The sequence below is a fragment of the Antennarius striatus genome, chromosome 19, assembly GCF_040054535.1.
Source record: "Antennarius striatus isolate MH-2024 chromosome 19, ASM4005453v1, whole genome shotgun sequence".
Classification (NCBI taxonomy): domain Eukaryota; kingdom Metazoa; phylum Chordata; class Actinopteri; order Lophiiformes; family Antennariidae; genus Antennarius; species Antennarius striatus.
This window is the reverse complement of record NC_090794.1, coordinates 6,820,838-6,836,656: the sequence shown is the minus strand read 5'-3', so window position 1 is coordinate 6,836,656 and position 15,819 is coordinate 6,820,838. Positions and strand designations below refer to the sequence as shown.

Here is a 15,819-nt window from a genome sequence, read left to right as displayed (position 1 = left end):
AAGAGAAATGTAAGATGAAAAAAAAATCTGAATAAAAACATTCTGTATGTCATGTACTGTATATTGTTAACTATAAACCATTTATTTTATCCGTACCGCAGCTTCGGATATAGCATTTTATAGATCTGCTCCACCTTACGAGTTTTGCCGAAATGTTACCGGACAAATGTTTTGTGATTAAATAACAGAAATATGTATTATGATCAAATAACATGTATTTGTCTGGTAGTAATTGTATATAGTTAGTCGTTCAGTACGGAGGCACACAGACGAGGTGGCCGAGTGGTTAAGGCGATGGACTGCTAATCCATTGTGCTCTGCACGCGTGGGTTCGAATCCCATCCTCGTCGTACCTTTTGGTAATGTTTTCTATAAAGTACAAATATGATACTTAAAAATGTAATAATAACGTTTCTTATACCTTAAATGTTAGTGGTAATAAATAGACGGCATTGGCAATTTTAGATTGAGCCTGTTCACTTCGTTGGAGTGCGACTCACATGAAGGGAGCTGAAGGAATCCCAATGAACAGGACTCAAACGGATCAAATATTTTCATTCACCTGCATCTCGAAAAAACGTCTTTATTTTTGTGCTGTTTTTGTGGCGGTAGCTGACTGTCTTTTCCACTGAAGTGATTTCAATATTTTCAGTATTTAAAAAAAAAAAATGTACAGACTTACAAGTTGACATGGGAAGACTTCATTCAGTCATTTCTCTACCTATCCGCTTTCGCGGGTTACTGGGGTTGCTGGAGCCTATCCCAGCCGACTTACAGGAAAGAGGCAGGGGACACTCTGTATGCAAATATGCAAATATATTTGAGTTATAGCTACCATCAGCTCCGTCATTCTTATCCCATCATTCATTTCACAGTGTACTGGAACAGCATGCATTCACATTAAAAACCTAACATGCTTGACTTCTTTTAGTTTTATTTCAAATTATCGTCTGTTTGGTAGCCTCTGTTGTGAAATCCTTCATTTCTGTCCTTGTGCGTTTCGTCACAGCTCCAGTGGGAAGGCTCCGGATCTCTCAAATCTGCTGTGGCTCCATAGCGACTCCTCTCCACACATGAAGAGAGGTGGAACATGTCTGTCTCTGCTTGTCCACCTCTCTGATTATGTGCAGCCTGGCTGTGTGAAATCTGAGGGTGACATAGACAATACACAGAATCAAGGACATACAACTAACCATGCACACGCCTATCAGGTCACTATTAACACACTGGACAAATTTATATCTTCTTGAAATCTATAAGATGCCTCTGTATTATTATTTTGATGTAATAATTGCTTTGACACTCTTAGCCTCTACAGTACCTTGCGATCACGATGATATTGATCAATGGCGTATTGGTATTTAGCTGCATTCAGTCCCAGGGCAGCAGCCAGTCTCTCTCCAAGGAAATCACAAGCTAATTTTGGAAACAGCAGCACAGTAACTCAATAGATAAGAAGCCTTCTCTTCATTGTTTTGGATGCCATAAATACTATTGAGGGTCAAATTACGTACTTAACAGGGAAATTCTTCCAACTAGAAATGCCATAGTCTTGAATGAGAACCTGGTCTGTGGTGGAAGAGACAGAACATGACGTAAGTTCTCATTTGTCTGTTTCATGGTTATTTTTTGTTTAAATCAATCCACCGGACTTTAAGAGAGTTCCTTGAAGACTTTTAAATATGGAATATGAATGACGCTGACCACACATCACAGAGTTTAAAAGCTGAGGCAACACCAACAACCACCAGAAATGAAGAAGCCTCCTGCATGAGAGGTGAAACATCTTCAATACACCTTCTTAAAGTCCAAGGGATTAAAAAAAAAAAAAAAACTTTGGACATTTCTGCTACATCTATGAAATGTTTCCCTGAAACAGAGTCTCACCCGCTCTTTAGGTTCTCTAAAGGGATGTCCTTCTGAAGAGTCGTCCTCCTCCTCTTCCTCACTGTCTTCCTCTTCCATAGTTTCCCCACTGGAGAAGTGGATGATCCTCCTCTGTTTGGACACAGCAGCACCTCCAAACTCTGTCTCCTGGAAGTTCTATACATAAACTTGTGTTTGCACTCTATTTGTATTCCAAATACATTGCGTGTGTATTACTTCATCTACATCTAGCATGAGGTAACAGTAAAGTTTCTTTCATATCCAGAGTGAATCAGAGTGAAGAGTTACCAAAGGCGAACTGTTAAAAGTTAACTTAGAGCGCTGCAGGATCGTCACTGAACACCAACATGTCTGTTTGCCTTCCTTCTTTGTTACAACACTTACTTCCTGCTGACTGTTGCTCATTCCTCAAAGTGTTTCCAATCCCACAGTGTTGGTTCTCTATCATGTCCCAGCTGTGCTGAATGTGCATCCACGCTGACTCTGCTATGTGGAGAAAAACAACTACAGGATACAGGATCAGTCTTGAAACTTGAGCCTCCAGAAACAGGAGTGTATACCTTATCTCAAGGAAGTAGAGACAGAGCTGTTGCTGTAATGCAGCAGTGTTGGGCATGAGGGGCTGGGCTTGTCGGGGTGTTTAGATAGTCATGGCTTATTGGGAAACTTGTGGCAATCTCTCCACTATTCACCTTATAATTGCTTGTTGCAGCTCCTCATCACATGCCAGAATGAAATAAGAATGATGGCTAACATTTTTAGCACGTTTGACACAGGAAATGCAGGTCAATGTGATTTACAAATGTCAGACGTTTAAGTTTAAGAATACAGTAATGGCTTCATAGAAATATTCCATCATATTTCAAGGCCGGATTTTCCAAGGTTCTCTTAGTATTTACCAGCAGTATGTTTATTTGGATATGAGATTTATGCGGGGTTTTTTAACATGTTGGCTAGAAACCAGGTGAATAAAAAGTCATGTCTGAAAACGGCAAATTATATGTTTTGTGGCACTGGGTGAAATACTGGGATCAAAATACAAGTGTAATTTCTTATTACCTTTGACATAAGGTGCACCAGACCACCATTGGCACAAAAAAAGTAAATTATCTGTCCCATAATTCTTTGCAGCAAGAACACTTATAGCTAATTTGTGTAACTCATCAATGCTATCATTTAGCTTCTTTTTTTTTTTTAATTAAAAAATCTTAATTATTTCTGCAGAAATCAGTCATAAATGATGATAAAGTGGAAATATATACAGGTTCATACATAAAATCCTGGATCCACTCAGTTATCCAAAAATACCTAAATTGCATGGTGTCAATGAACAAGAAATGAACAAGAACGGAACTTTACATATGATTTAATAGTATCTGAAATACATTGCACATGGAGGATGCCATCCGAGGAATAAGAATGAGCTACAGGAGCAAATATTGTGATGATCTCTCACAGCCTAAGAAGAATTACATCATTTCATTAACGCCGTAGAGTTCAAACTGAATGTAATGAACATTTAAGCATTGGGACCATTTTAATTCTGTTAGACACTCAAAGTGAAAGCCCTGTGAAGTGTAAAGGTGTCACTGTTGCTCAGATAAGCTAGTATGTAGGGCTATAAATAAGTAAATATGCGCAATGACCTTACTTTATACAAGCAACTGATAGTTATGTTTTAACCAACATTAATTTTGAAAGTGGGTGATGTCACTTTGGGGTGTTGTACCACTTCTGCTTTCTGATAATGTAAAAGGCCCAATCTTTGTCTTGAAGGAAGGGTTAACACACACTATGACACTTTCGCTAAGAGTAGGTCTTCAACTGCAGTCATTGAATCATAAAGATGTAAATCAGTATCACAACCAACCTATGAGTGGAAAAACACTGAATTATAAACCACAAGAAGTGCTTTAAAGTTAGTTGCTAAAACCATCATGACATAACAATCAGTATAAATTAGGAATTACTACTATCAGAGATAAAATCGCAGAAGCTCAAAGCTAATCAAAAGAAGGATTTAGCCTCGTCCAGTCAATGAAAAGTAGAGAAATAACAGCAACATCATGTCATGTACAAAAAGATTACAGTCCTATGATATAAATCAAATATTGATTGTAAACTACTGCTAGCAATAAGGTGTTTTGAATATTTTGTGTACGGCTAATTTGTAATTCAGCTCTAACTAGGATTTTTGTGGGTGAACAGTAGTATTAATGCAAGCATTCCTTATTTTCATTGGTAAATATTTTATATATAAATTTGTCTTTTTTATCATCATTTATATTCCTATAAGCACATCTTTTATTTAAATTCTTCTCCTGAGGCCTTTCTAAGGATTCTCAATCGGCCAGTTTCTAACAGCCAAAGGCACCACCAGTCGAGCCACTTCACCCATAAGGCTTGTTTATAATTGTCCATGAAATAACCTCAAGTTGAGACATACTTAATAACTTAATCTGTAAAGTAATTACAGATGATTATATCTTTTTAACACTTTAGTTTACTTTAAGAGAGGCTGTGAGCAGTTAAAATGATGGGATAGGCTCAGGCTTATCATAGCAAAATACAATACCAATGTTTCAGCATGAATGTAAAACAACAGTTATTAATATTACAAAAAGTACATCTTTCCTTTACTTGAAAAGAAATATGGATGCTGCCATGACAACAGGTGGCTCTGAAGCATGAGGCTAACAGTGGAGGCCGAGGAGAGCTTAGGAGACGACACAGCCGGTGTCCTTCTGGGGCTTCAAATCTGGCTCCTTAACTGGTTTCACCTCCTCCTCCTTGGGTTTGGCCTGGAGTTAAAGCATCAACAACATATGAAACAGCCCAGCCTCAGATTTGTTGGAAGAACCACGAAGGTGAGCAGTGTTACCTTATCATTTTTGGCTCCCTTGGTCAGGTCAAAGGTGGCATAGACCTGAGAGGAGCACTGTTCACTGAGAGGCGGTAACTCGAAGGGGATCGGCTCCACAAGGCCATAACTCGCCTTCAACTCCAGCTGGGGTGCCTCAGCTGGGACCTTGTGGAAGTATCTGAAGAAAAATGTGCAATGACATCACAGAGGCTTTAGTGTCGCACTGAGAGTTATTCAACAACTTCAGAAGTGATAAACAGGGTAGAAACTGTTTCCTTTTTCTGGTTGAGCTCCGTTTCACGCTGAAATCGGTTTCATTACATGCAAACCGACAGATGCAGCATGAAGGCCTCCACTGACAAATTTTCTACTTTGTCCCAGATGTTTCCTCCCAGAAGCAACAGCCCACATGGTGTGTGTACAAGTCTTCATGCATGTGTGATCAGGTCTGCCCAGCTCACTCACATGAAGCCATTTTCTCTCTCACACTTCTCCAGTGTGTTTTTAATGAGACCTCCCAGTTTGAGGAAGAACAGCTGCTCTGACGGTTTGGCCGTGGTGCCCGGGCCTTTGGTCTGACGATACTCTTTACAAAGCTCCTCGGCATGGGAGTAACCTAAACAGAAGAGTCCTTGTGTTAATATGAAGCAAACCCAGGCAGGGAGGGAAGAAAACAATATGTCTCTTAACTTCATGACGATGGTGTGTCCAAAAATAACACAGGAAGCACCTGTGTTAAATCATGCTAGGAATGCCTATGTTCTCATTTCCTACAGGTGCATCATATATATGCTGAACAATGAAAATTTAGATCATGAAAACTGTCACATGATTGAACTATGAAATATAGCTCAAACACAAGCTCAAATTCCTGCATACAGTTTATGATCAACATGAAATAGTATACAACCATACAGTAAAATTCCAAAACACATATATATCGATAATACGTACATTTTTGTGCCTCCTGGAGAGATCTTATAGCTTCGCCACACTTGTCACTCGCCAGCAGTGTCTGTCCATGGTAGCAGTATGCCTGGAAGCAGAAAAATGTGTATTTTCTTCATCTGGAAGCAGAAGGCTGCAGCTGAAGCATGGCGGTTAGATCTGTGTTGCGAACACTGAATTGCTTTAGATCATGCATGAACTTACGTAAGCCATGTAGAAGTGCAGCTTCAACTGAAGATACTTCCTCCACTTGCTACTGTACTCCGGGTCCAGTGTGTTCAACGTGTGGTCTGCAGACAGAAAACAGTCAATACCAGAAAACTTTAGAAAACAGAAGCAGCGTGAATTAAAGATGGCTTTTGTTTATTTACTTATGTATTTACTTATTTATTTATGGAAGAAGTTAAATTTGCCACCGAACTACTGTGGGACCTCATCGTTTGCCAATGTGCAAATGTCTGTGATAATCATCTTAACCATACTGAACTTTATCAAGTCATGACATGATGAGCACCATCCCATTTTCTAGATAAATAATTCCAACTCCACCCCTTTTTTTTTAAGGGACAAAAAAAAAAAAGGAAGCAGCAGTGGAAAATGAGGAGTAGGATTTTTCAGCATGTACAAACTGAGAAAGGATGGAAAAATTTTGTTCTAGATATATCTGCCATTGGTGTGTGTGTGTGTGTGTGTGTGTGTGTGTGTGTGTGTGTGTGTGTGTGTGTGTGTGTACTACTGTTTATAAAGGAGACATACATCTTTTTTTTCTTTTCCTTCAATTGTATACAGTTATTTTTTGTTTATTGGTGCTGCCACTCTTTTCCAGGATGTTCCGGATAAAGAAATTATTCCTTCCCAAATAAACTTGCAATAATTTATAACATTAAACAAAAAATGCTACTACTACCTAACGTTATATTACTCCAATGTCTTTTACACAGTAAACAATTAACAAAAATATAAAACTAAATTATTGGCCAAACTGAATGAGCACAGCTAGAGCTGAACAGACATCTTCAACATCACAAAAACAAAAAAACACTGACCTGCTTTTTGATAGTAGTTTGCCGTCTCAAACGCCAGCGCTGCAACGAGCGTGGCATTGTGTTTCAGCTCAATCGCTCTGGCGATTGTCACTGTAAAAAGGAGGAATGGATATAAAACACAAGAGCAGGTAAATATTTAATTTCAGAGGCACACTGAATATATACACAACAAAGCTATGCCTCACCCAACATAAGCCATCATTTGTTTCTGAAATATTTACTTTGACCAGTAATGTTCACTTTAATTTCAGGTTCAGATTACAGTAATTTATTATTTAATACTATTATGAATTAAATTTAATTGCCCAGCGAACAGTGACTGATAGGCTTCAATGAATTAATCTTTATCATAGAAAGACAACAACAGACCAATGTCACGTGATCATGTATTGTAATACAGTGGTCCCTCCTTCTAAGAACCACTCACAGCTGACAAAATCTGTAGTCAACTTTATATGTTATAATTATTATAGAATTTTAAGGCTGAAAGTGAAGAAAAACACGTCTCGGTAGCCAATCAATGTGCAGTTGAAAAAAAGTATAAGCTAGAAAAATGTTTTGGATTCCTTAAGTTTTGTTATTGTCCAAAAAGTCCACAGAATCAGATCAAAATTTCAGCAGAAATTAAAAACAAAACTGAAATAAACAGTCTATGAACAGAAATGGGTCTGATGCATAATAATTATGTCAGGTGTCGACCAGCCATCACCAAACAAACTAATCCATGTTTGTACAGTAACTCATGCATGACCCAACCCCGGAGCTGCTTTACCTTCTTGTGCCTCTGCTTGGCACTGGATGATATAAGCATCCATCACTCTGGGCTCCAGGTCTCGGCCCTTTTCAGCTGGGGTGATAAGACGAGGAATGTGGACCTCCTGTGGTGAACAAACCAGAGCTTTACTTCCCATCATCACATTAAATATCGAGACATCTGCAGGAGAGGTCTTGATTTTACACGTCTGTTTGCTCCTTGGTTTATTTGCTTATTTGTTAGCAGGATTACCAAACAAATACTGAATGAATTTCCATCAAACACGGCAGACAGAAAAGGCGTAGGCCTGGACAACCGTTTCATGCTTTATATTCTGTGTTGATCTGGATGAGAAAGCAGATCTGGGAATTTATTTGTATTTTGTGCAATACTGTATATTAGTTGAGACTTTTTCTATATCAATGAACTGAATTATATGAAACTTTGTGGGAGGACAGGGCCTGGGTCCAGATAAATTAACATTAAATAAACCTTAATGGAGGTATGAACTCCATCGGGTACCACTTGAAGTTCACCGATGCAATTCTTTGATTTAACTTACAGGTGCTCGATTCACTTTAATGTTTCTATGAAGGCTGCTTTATATGTAATGGATTTTCAGGTCTTCACTTTCAGTCATGAATTAAAAGGGATAGCATGTACCAGTTGTATGATATGATATCTATATAACACTAGATTTCAAACTCAGAAGAAAACAAGCCAGATTCTTCCCAGGTCAGACCCAAATACCAAAGAAATGAAAACAGTTCTTATTATCTGAACCTGAGAAGTGCTGCTGGCAGGAGATCTGTTTTTCCTCTGGCTTCACTAAATCTCATTCAACACATAAATTTTACTGCTTTGAGCAATTTAAACCCCGTATTCTGACAGTTCACCTAAATAATGTTTTGGGGCTGGGAAGTTGGGGAGAAGGTTTGAGTGTCTTGATTTGCTGCAGGTCAAAATGACCGAACTGACTGGATGGACAAATACCAATGAATTTGGTCAGCGGAACTTTAAATTTATAGTTTAAAGTTCCGCTGACTCTTAAAAAAGGTCTATGAGTGAAGATTTGATAAACATTGGATGTTAAGGAGTACAAGTTTTGACACAACTGTCAATTTTATACGTCCTGTTATGGAGTATCCTGATCAATACTGAAACTACATTCCAGGAAATGTAAGACTTAAATCACACACCTCTAACGATTTCACGAGGCGACTGGTCTGTAGAAATATCTCACCTTGAGGTTTTTATATATACCAGCAGCAACCTTCAGGCTCCGGTGAACATCTTTTGCTTCTGCCTCTGTGATGCTGTTAAAAACATATCACAGTAAAAAAATTTTTAGAAGAGCAAAAAAGACCAAAAGCACAAAAGAAAACAAAAAACAAAAAACCACACACATACTTTTCTTTGCCTGCTAGTCTGGAGGCAAACTTGGTGTACCAGAGGGCTACATTGAAGGCCATGGAGACCAGCTCAAAGACCGCATCCTGTTGCGCACTGAGAGCACAGAGAGATGGTGGGTTATTCATGCATTATAAGATGCAGCCAAATCAAGATTAGCAACTAATTGAACAGCTCATTGTAGCTCTCGCTGCTGGTTTAACTGAGCAAAGACTGGGATCAGAAACTCTGTGAATGTCTTATAATCATTTTTTATAATCATCATTTTTATTTTCATTTGAACATTTAAGGAGTGACACATCAGAGTTGTGTATGGTCATCTCAATTAAACAGTGAATAGCTGCACCCAGAATTTCTATTTGATACAAGAAGACCTCTGCAATTAAAATAACGAAAATATTTTGAGGTGAGGTGACAAATGAGGTGAATAAAGCCTTTTTTATTACACCCACACAACCATGAAAACTAAAAAGTTCCCATTCACAATGACACGAGAATATTTATTTTTACCTTGGTGTGTTTCCTTGTAAGGTGTCAGTCCATTTGAAGTTCTGAATGTACCTCATCTTGTTATCCTGTGTAGTTCCATCCAAGGATAAAATAAAGCCTATTGTATCATTAATCAATATTTAAAAAACAGAAGCAGCTGGTTAGGTGCAAATCAAAATTATAAAATGTAATGTTAGAAGCCAAAGAAGGAGACAAAATATATACAACAATTAATAATACAGAACTAGTTGTAAAATTAGAATGTATTTGCGTAATTATACTGTTTTGTCATTGACTTCACAGCTGGCTCAAGCAGCAGGGGCAGGGTACACGTACATTCGACTCATAGCTAGATGATTTGGTGTGACCAATTCACCTAAGCTGCATGTTTTTGGAGGTGAAGAAAACCAGAAAGATCCCACACAGACATGAGAGAATATACAAACTCCACACAAAAAGGAATCAAACCCAGAATCTTCTTGCTGCAAGATGTCAGCACTACACACGGCACCACTGGCTGCATTTTTCCATCACATGAAAATATCTCGTATGTGTTAAAGTTCAGTTTTTTCCCATTTACTACAATGAAAAACCCCAGGGGCTCTGTCAGACCTAAAATATATCCCTGACGGTTTGAATTATATTCGACTAAAACACTGACGATGCCTTATGTGCAAATTATAAACACATTAAAATACAAATTGATAAATGTACAACTTTTATGTTGTAAAAAAATACCTTGCAGGAGGGAGAAGTATGCATCTGTGGCATTTTTCATGATGTCAGGGGTGCAGGTGACATCCGTGAACATCTCCAACAGTCTCGCCCTGGTTGTCCTCAAATCACTGAATGAATCCCATGAATATTAATAATTCGGTGCTTTACAAATACACTGATCAATGTGGTATTTAGACTGACTGTTTCCAATGGTAGGTAAGGAGACAAAACAAAAGGTACTATTTTAACTCTATGCTTATGGCTAGTCTTTCTCCAGTCTGATAACGCTGGTCTCGGTGTATTACGTGCTGATAAGACTTACTTGCATATCTTGTTGGCCGCAGGGCTCCCTGCCACTCCATAAAAATTAAAGGACACGGGCGCCGTCGCCTTCAGTGGGTTTCTGTGAAACCAGTGTGCCATCCTGCGGATGGAGACACACCAAAGTGGTCGTAATTACTGAACGAATTATTAATGTTTTATATGCAACATTGTAACAATCTTGTAACATTTAGGACTGGTTACTTTACCGGTAGCTAATTTATTGTGAAAATGTGTCTACTGGGTGTGAGCATCAGCTATCTACTGTGTGATTTTGTAGCATCATTTTCACCGATAGGGTCGTCACAACTCGCTAGCGGCCATTAGCTGGCTCCCTGATCATTCGTTGCCTTTTCACATAAATACCATGTTGGATATGTTATATGAGGCTTCATACGTTGGTTTGGTTTTCTATAAACGGTGAATTCAATAATTTGTTTGCCTATTGTCGTCAAAAGTCACATTACGTAAGCTACGGACAATAGCTGCTAATGGCTAACACTAGCTTCATCACACAAATTGAATATATGTCATAGAGGTGATGTAAAAAATGCTTACTATATTTCTAAATATACAAATAAAACTCTTTAAATATAGTGTATTTACTATTGTTTACCTGTCGCCACGGCGCTATCGATACGACGTTTGGTAGTCCTTTTGAAAAGTCTGTCGGTGTCAACAACTTACTTCCGGAAATAAAACAGGAAAAGTTGACCAATGAAAGCTAATCATTCTGTCACGTGACAGATGTACGGCCTAAACCTCTGATTCCGTCCTTTTTCTGTCATTGGAGACTCAGTAGCTTAACTACTAAATGGAACTGTTGAAAAAATCAACATCATTGATGTCAGGACACATGGACTAATGAAAAACAAAACAAACCAAAAACAAACCCCCCCCCAAAGAAACATGTATTTGTGATAACATTCACTGAGACTTTAAAGAGCATGTTGATATCTTTTGACAATATAATAGTGTGTGAAACTGTTTAAGTGTCTGCAACAATCTGGTTAATTCTTCTTTAAACACTGTCTGCTGAAAGAGGTTAATATGATCATAAAATTCTTGTAGAGAACACTGGCAAGGTCAACTTCTTGTTTTGACTATGATGTTAACAAACCTTGTGTTCCTAGAAAGAATGTAAACATGGTTATGCTCTTGGTTAAGATGCTAATATCTGGAAGTGTATAAGGGTAATGTCTGAGTTTGTTGATTACATATTTTAATGAGATGTTTGTTGATTCTTGGGGACGGGAATTTCACAAGCCTATTGGCTACTACCCGTCAGCCCTTTTTTTTTTGGATATTGTTGATGTTGTAAATGTGATGAAGGTGTGAAGTCTGTTATATTAACTTGACCAAAAAAATAAACTTAAATTCATTAGATTCTGGCAAGTTATTTATTAATTGCTGTCAGATCAGATCCTCATAGGATTTCACGTTGCACTCTGCTATTCCACCCGACAATGTTTTTTCCCACTGATTTCTATTCATTCATTCAAATGTTTCCTGTAAAGATGCAAGTTGGTACAATTTATGCAAAAGTACTGTAATTTAAATTGTACCAGTGTTGGATTAATGAGCAGCTGCTTTTAATGTTTTTCTGAAATAACTACCGATACGACTGTGAGAGGAAAAACTACTGGTCTGAACATTTAACCAAATTTAACATTTTCTCTTATGCATTCATTCAGTCTGAATGAATTTTCTCATTAAAAGAACAGAATAGAATCTTTTTATTTTTTTCCCATTTGGCGAACACTGGCTGTACAATTAACAGCTATTTCAAGTGATTATCAGAATGACACAAAACATATTTGGTCTCATTCTCAATTGTACATCTTACAAGCTAAGGAATCAAAAAAATTCACATATACACACATCAGATAAAACTTTTAGAAGGCACATCTTTACATATTTGAAAATATTTGCCAGTCTTAAACAATATTCTACTTTGAAAATAAAATAATTTTCATTGTGACACTTTCATCTTCTGATAGGGAGCTCCGTGATGTGTACCATCGGATTCAGGTTTAGTTAGCAAAATATAGCCACATTCAACTATTGTCAGCAAGATGCCAAAGTCATGAAACCAAATTATACCTGATTGTACAATTAATCAACAAAGGCACTACCAAGATGTTAATCAGGGTAATCCACATACTAACATTGACTATTTTCCAACAACACTGTTCATCAGCGAATCTTCTGAAATCTCAGAAGTTACAAAAAAAAGAACTACGAGGCACTTTCGATCATCTTAAGGCAACAACAATGTACCTGTGTTCATTTTCATTGTAAAAAGGCACTTTGGGTATAGCAGAACAAGTTTCACTAACCATTATAAATTAATTCCATAAAGACACCATGTCTTTCCTTCTTGTAAAATCTATTCTCATTTGAGTTTCATTATCCCAAAATAAATTCTAATGAAGAAAGAAGGTGCAAGTTCAGAAATGCAGAATCACGGTTGAGACTGGTATTTGCAGAAAGGAGAATCTTGAACAAGACTCCAAAAGGTCACTTTTCAACACCCATAAAACAAATATACTCTTAAAAAAAAAAAAATCAATTACCAAGCCAGTTTTCACTGGTGTTAACAGATCGATTCAGTGGCGGTTGACTGAATGCTGTGGGTTGATCTCACCTTAAAAACCAAAAAGATCCCTGGCTATAACCAACAAAAAAATAAATGTTACATTTAGTAACACAATTTCTATTATGTGCATATCACTGAGCCATGTCAGTCTACACTGAGGATTTTTTTTTGTTGAGGATTCAACATTATGAAGTCTACACTTACATGTGCCATTTTGATATTACATAACAAAATCACCAAACCCATGAACTGATTAATAAACTTCCTGTGCTGATTTTACAGCAAAGGATATGTATTTGCAAATAAAATAGCAAATTAGAGTATTTAGATGCATAGGCTAGTCTAGTTTACTTTCTTCCACAGAACTGTGATTAATCTATCCAAATGTTTTACCCCTACATGACACTCAGAGATAAGCAAAGCTGGTGACATAAATTGAACAGTATGAAACAACTTGCATGATTTAGACATACCATAAACATCAACAAAAGTCTTTGGCAACTGTACAGCTTTGGTAATTAAACAATTGAAAAACAAGCAACGTCTAGCTTTGTACATGTACATTCTTGTGCTTAATTTGGTCCTAGTTCTTGGAAGACCTGACTGAAATATGCAACTCAGTGCATTTTGAAGTCCTGAATTGCTGCATATGAATGTCAAATCTGCAAAATACCTTTTAAACAACAGAAGGGTTGTAGCTCAAAGACGTTTGGCATAGTTATTGCACAACATATGGTCTCGAATGTCTCCCCATCCTCCATTCTTCATATGTGCCTTGTGCTCCACTGTTTCTGCACCACTCAGAACTAGAGATGGAGGGAAAAGTCCTTCCTTGACCATTTGAAGGTTCTCCTCAACCTTTTGTAAGGCCAGTTCTGGTTTGCAGTTTTCTTTCTGGTGAAGGCCACAATCACCTGTGTGGAGAACCCTGGAGCCCTGTGCCACAAGCACCTTGAGGGGCTTTGATATGCAAGTACCTGAGAGGTGCTGCAAAGTCCAATCCCAGTTGTAATCATCATAGCTGCAGAATTCAGTATTGCATCCCATCAGTTTGTAGTACACCTCCCTAGAGATGGCCATCCCAATGTTATGTTTAGTGGACATCCACGTAGTGGTCATCACTTGATTGGACAGTTTTACAAAACCAGTCAGGGCATTGTGGTTACCCAAAGCCAGCATGTCACAGTCTGGGCAGCTTTTCTTCCTGAACTCAATCATTGATTTATAGAAATTAAAAAAGTCAGGTAAGATGTAGTTGTCCTCCTCTAGAAAAACGACAAAGCTGCTGTAGCCCTGCATCACATGTACTCGCTCCCACACGAAGTGCAGTTTCCACCACCAGTGGTGCTTGGTTTGAGTGATGAAGGCCTCCCTGTAATGCCCATACGAGTCTGGGTGTTCTGCATTGAGGCATCCTGTTTTGACAGCGTTATCCTTGGACATGTCTCGGGAGCAGTCTCTTGGATCCTGTCCAGGAAACTCATTGGGATACAGCTGTGTACTGAAAGGGAAATAAATTTGCAGTACTTTGCAGAAAGTTATCCCTTGCACAATAGCATTAATTTCCTCTGAAAAATAGTCATGGCTGAAGATGAGGAGAAAACTGTGGACCTCAGCAGCTTTCTCCAGTGACCTAACGAGTAGTTTGAGGTATTCGGGCCTGTTGTGGACCTGCACGACCAGCACCAGCTGAGGGTCTCCTGGGAACGTATCTGCATTGTGAATATACTGTTTAAAATTAGCGTGGTAAACGGACTGAGTCAAGTGAGGCAGCGATTCAAAGCTGAACGTCAAGTCGGCGGAACGCGCTGGATGATTTCCTTGGATGACGTTACTACCGAGTCCACTCGTGTCATCTTCTTTCACCAAGAACACGCGTGTGGAGAACAGGAGAGTCGCGATCACGAAGGAAACACCCAGCAGCGCCAGCAGATTCTTTTTCAGCAGTCGAAACCTCATTTTTCCCAGCTTGAAAACGGTCCGCAAAAGCAACTTCTTCACCTTAGCGCGCGCGTCTTCATGGTAAGCTTACGTGTTCCCTCGTGCCGTGAAACTCCTGTCGCGTGACGCGTGGTTCAAACCCATACGTTTAAATATGTCCTGAGAGCTGCCTCGTTTCTTCCTTTGAGGACTGTCTTTCAACTTGAACTCCGTCAGTTTGAAGTTACCACCTGTAAAAAAAAATAAAAAAATAAAAAAAATAAATAAATAAAAATACAACAACCGTAAAACAAAGCGAAACGTAAAAACGGCGTCACGCGACAGTCAATTTGTCGTGAAAGATGGAGAAGCGAACTCGCAGCGGCGGGTTTTGTTTTGACTCACCGCAGCGGAGGTGCACCGTGTCAACCCACACCAGGAAGAGGATGATAGGACGAAGACACATCGACCACTTATTGACTGCTGACGTGTACAATCCAGCCAACGAGGGAGAGCGCGAGCTCCTGCTCAGCCAATCACCGTCCTCCTACCTATAGCTGTGTAATATGAGAAGGAATGTAAATCAGGCCCCATTTGAATAGTGAACCACTGCTTGTGACTGGAACAAGAGCTTGAAAAAGTACTTTACATGGAGTACTTTACACGTTGTCTTGTGTAGCGTTATAAAGGTTTGTTGGGTGTGGACCCAGTGTTGCAACTTTACCTTCAAATCTACGTTTAAAAGGTATTTGAACAGACAACGCCATGAAATCCATGAGGAAGTGCTCAAGTGCTTCAGGGCAACTTCTCCCAACCCTGAACCTCTGATCACCAGTTCGGGTTTGACTGGTTTCATTAAAATGGC

At 38.7% G+C, this 15,819-nt stretch overlaps 3 protein-coding genes and 1 non-coding gene across 6 annotated transcripts; 1 reads left to right on the top strand and 3 right to left on the bottom strand.

Annotated features, from left to right (window-relative positions):
- Window positions 1–268: 268 nt before the first annotated feature.
- On the top strand, window positions 269–350 carry trnas-gcu (transfer RNA serine (anticodon GCU)). The gene has a single exon. It is a non-coding gene; the product is annotated as a tRNA-Ser (tRNA).
- Window positions 351–586: 236 nt separating this feature from the next.
- LOC137613556 (protein FAM177A1) lies at window positions 587–2,481 on the bottom strand. 2 transcript variants are annotated; one of them, XM_068342877.1, is made up of 5 exons: window positions 2,272–2,481; window positions 1,888–2,043; window positions 1,515–1,569; window positions 1,322–1,416; window positions 587–1,146 (listed from the first exon to the last, which is right to left on the bottom strand). In XM_068342877.1, the coding sequence occupies exons 1-5, from the start codon at window positions 2,290–2,292 to the stop codon at window positions 934–936; spliced, it is 540 nt and encodes a 179-aa protein (XP_068198978.1). In that variant the 5' UTR covers window positions 2,293–2,481; the 3' UTR covers window positions 587–933. The 2 variants fall into 2 exon arrangements, with proteins under 2 accessions (XP_068198978.1, XP_068198979.1); XM_068342878.1 differs by having other exon boundaries at window positions 1,888–2,034.
- Window positions 2,482–3,237: 756 nt separating this feature from the next.
- brox (BRO1 domain and CAAX motif containing) lies at window positions 3,238–11,157 on the bottom strand. 2 transcript variants are annotated; one of them, XM_068342158.1, is made up of 13 exons: window positions 11,052–11,157; window positions 10,437–10,538; window positions 10,136–10,242; window positions 9,419–9,515; window positions 8,909–9,004; window positions 8,742–8,814; window positions 7,517–7,622; window positions 6,745–6,834; window positions 5,903–5,988; window positions 5,705–5,786; window positions 5,216–5,366; window positions 4,769–4,928; window positions 3,238–4,688 (listed from the first exon to the last, which is right to left on the bottom strand). In XM_068342158.1, the coding sequence occupies exons 2-13, from the start codon at window positions 10,535–10,537 to the stop codon at window positions 4,605–4,607; spliced, it is 1,233 nt and encodes a 410-aa protein (XP_068198259.1). In that variant the 5' UTR covers window position 10,538; window positions 11,052–11,157; the 3' UTR covers window positions 3,238–4,604. The 2 variants fall into 2 exon arrangements, with proteins under 2 accessions (XP_068198259.1, XP_068198260.1); XM_068342159.1 differs by lacking the exon at window positions 11,052–11,157 and having other exon boundaries at window positions 9,419–9,483; window positions 10,437–10,537.
- Window positions 11,158–12,158: 1,001 nt separating this feature from the next.
- Window positions 12,159–15,420, bottom strand: si:ch73-91k6.2 (alpha-1,6-mannosyl-glycoprotein 2-beta-N-acetylglucosaminyltransferase). Its single transcript, XM_068342303.1, has 2 exons — window positions 15,360–15,420; window positions 12,159–15,205 (listed from the first exon to the last, which is right to left on the bottom strand). The coding sequence occupies exon 2, from the start codon at window positions 14,991–14,993 to the stop codon at window positions 13,734–13,736; it is 1,260 nt and encodes a 419-aa protein (XP_068198404.1). The 5' UTR covers window positions 14,994–15,205; window positions 15,360–15,420; the 3' UTR covers window positions 12,159–13,733.
- Window positions 15,421–15,819: the final 399 nt, after the last annotated feature.

Excerpts from the sequence above, each read along its gene's own strand:
- brox (XM_068342158.1), bottom strand. The coding sequence starts at position 10,537 with ATGGCACACTGGTTTCACAGAAACCCACTGAAGGCGACGGCGCCCGTG. Across the intron at positions 9,516-10,135 it reads ATACTTCTCCCTCCTGCAAG|GCTTTATTTTATCCTTGGAT; the intron begins GTATTTTTTTAC and ends ATGATACAATAG. Across the intron at positions 8,815-8,908 it reads AGACTAGCAGGCAAAGAAAA|CATCACAGAGGCAGAAGCAA; the intron begins GTATGTGTGTGG and ends TGTTTTTAACAG.
- LOC137613556 (XM_068342877.1), bottom strand. The coding sequence starts at position 2,292 with ATGAGCAACAGTCAGCAGGAA. Across the intron at positions 1,417-1,514 it reads TGGAAGAATTTCCCTGTTAA|CTTGTGATTTCCTTGGAGAG; the intron begins GTACGTAATTTG and ends TTCCAAAATTAG. Across the intron at positions 1,147-1,321 it reads AATATCATCGTGATCGCAAG|ATTTCACACAGCCAGGCTGC; the intron begins GTACTGTAGAGG and ends TGTCACCCTCAG.
- si:ch73-91k6.2 (XM_068342303.1), bottom strand. The coding sequence starts at position 14,993 with ATGAGGTTTCGACTGCTGAAAAAGAATCTGCTGGCGCTGCTGGGTGTT.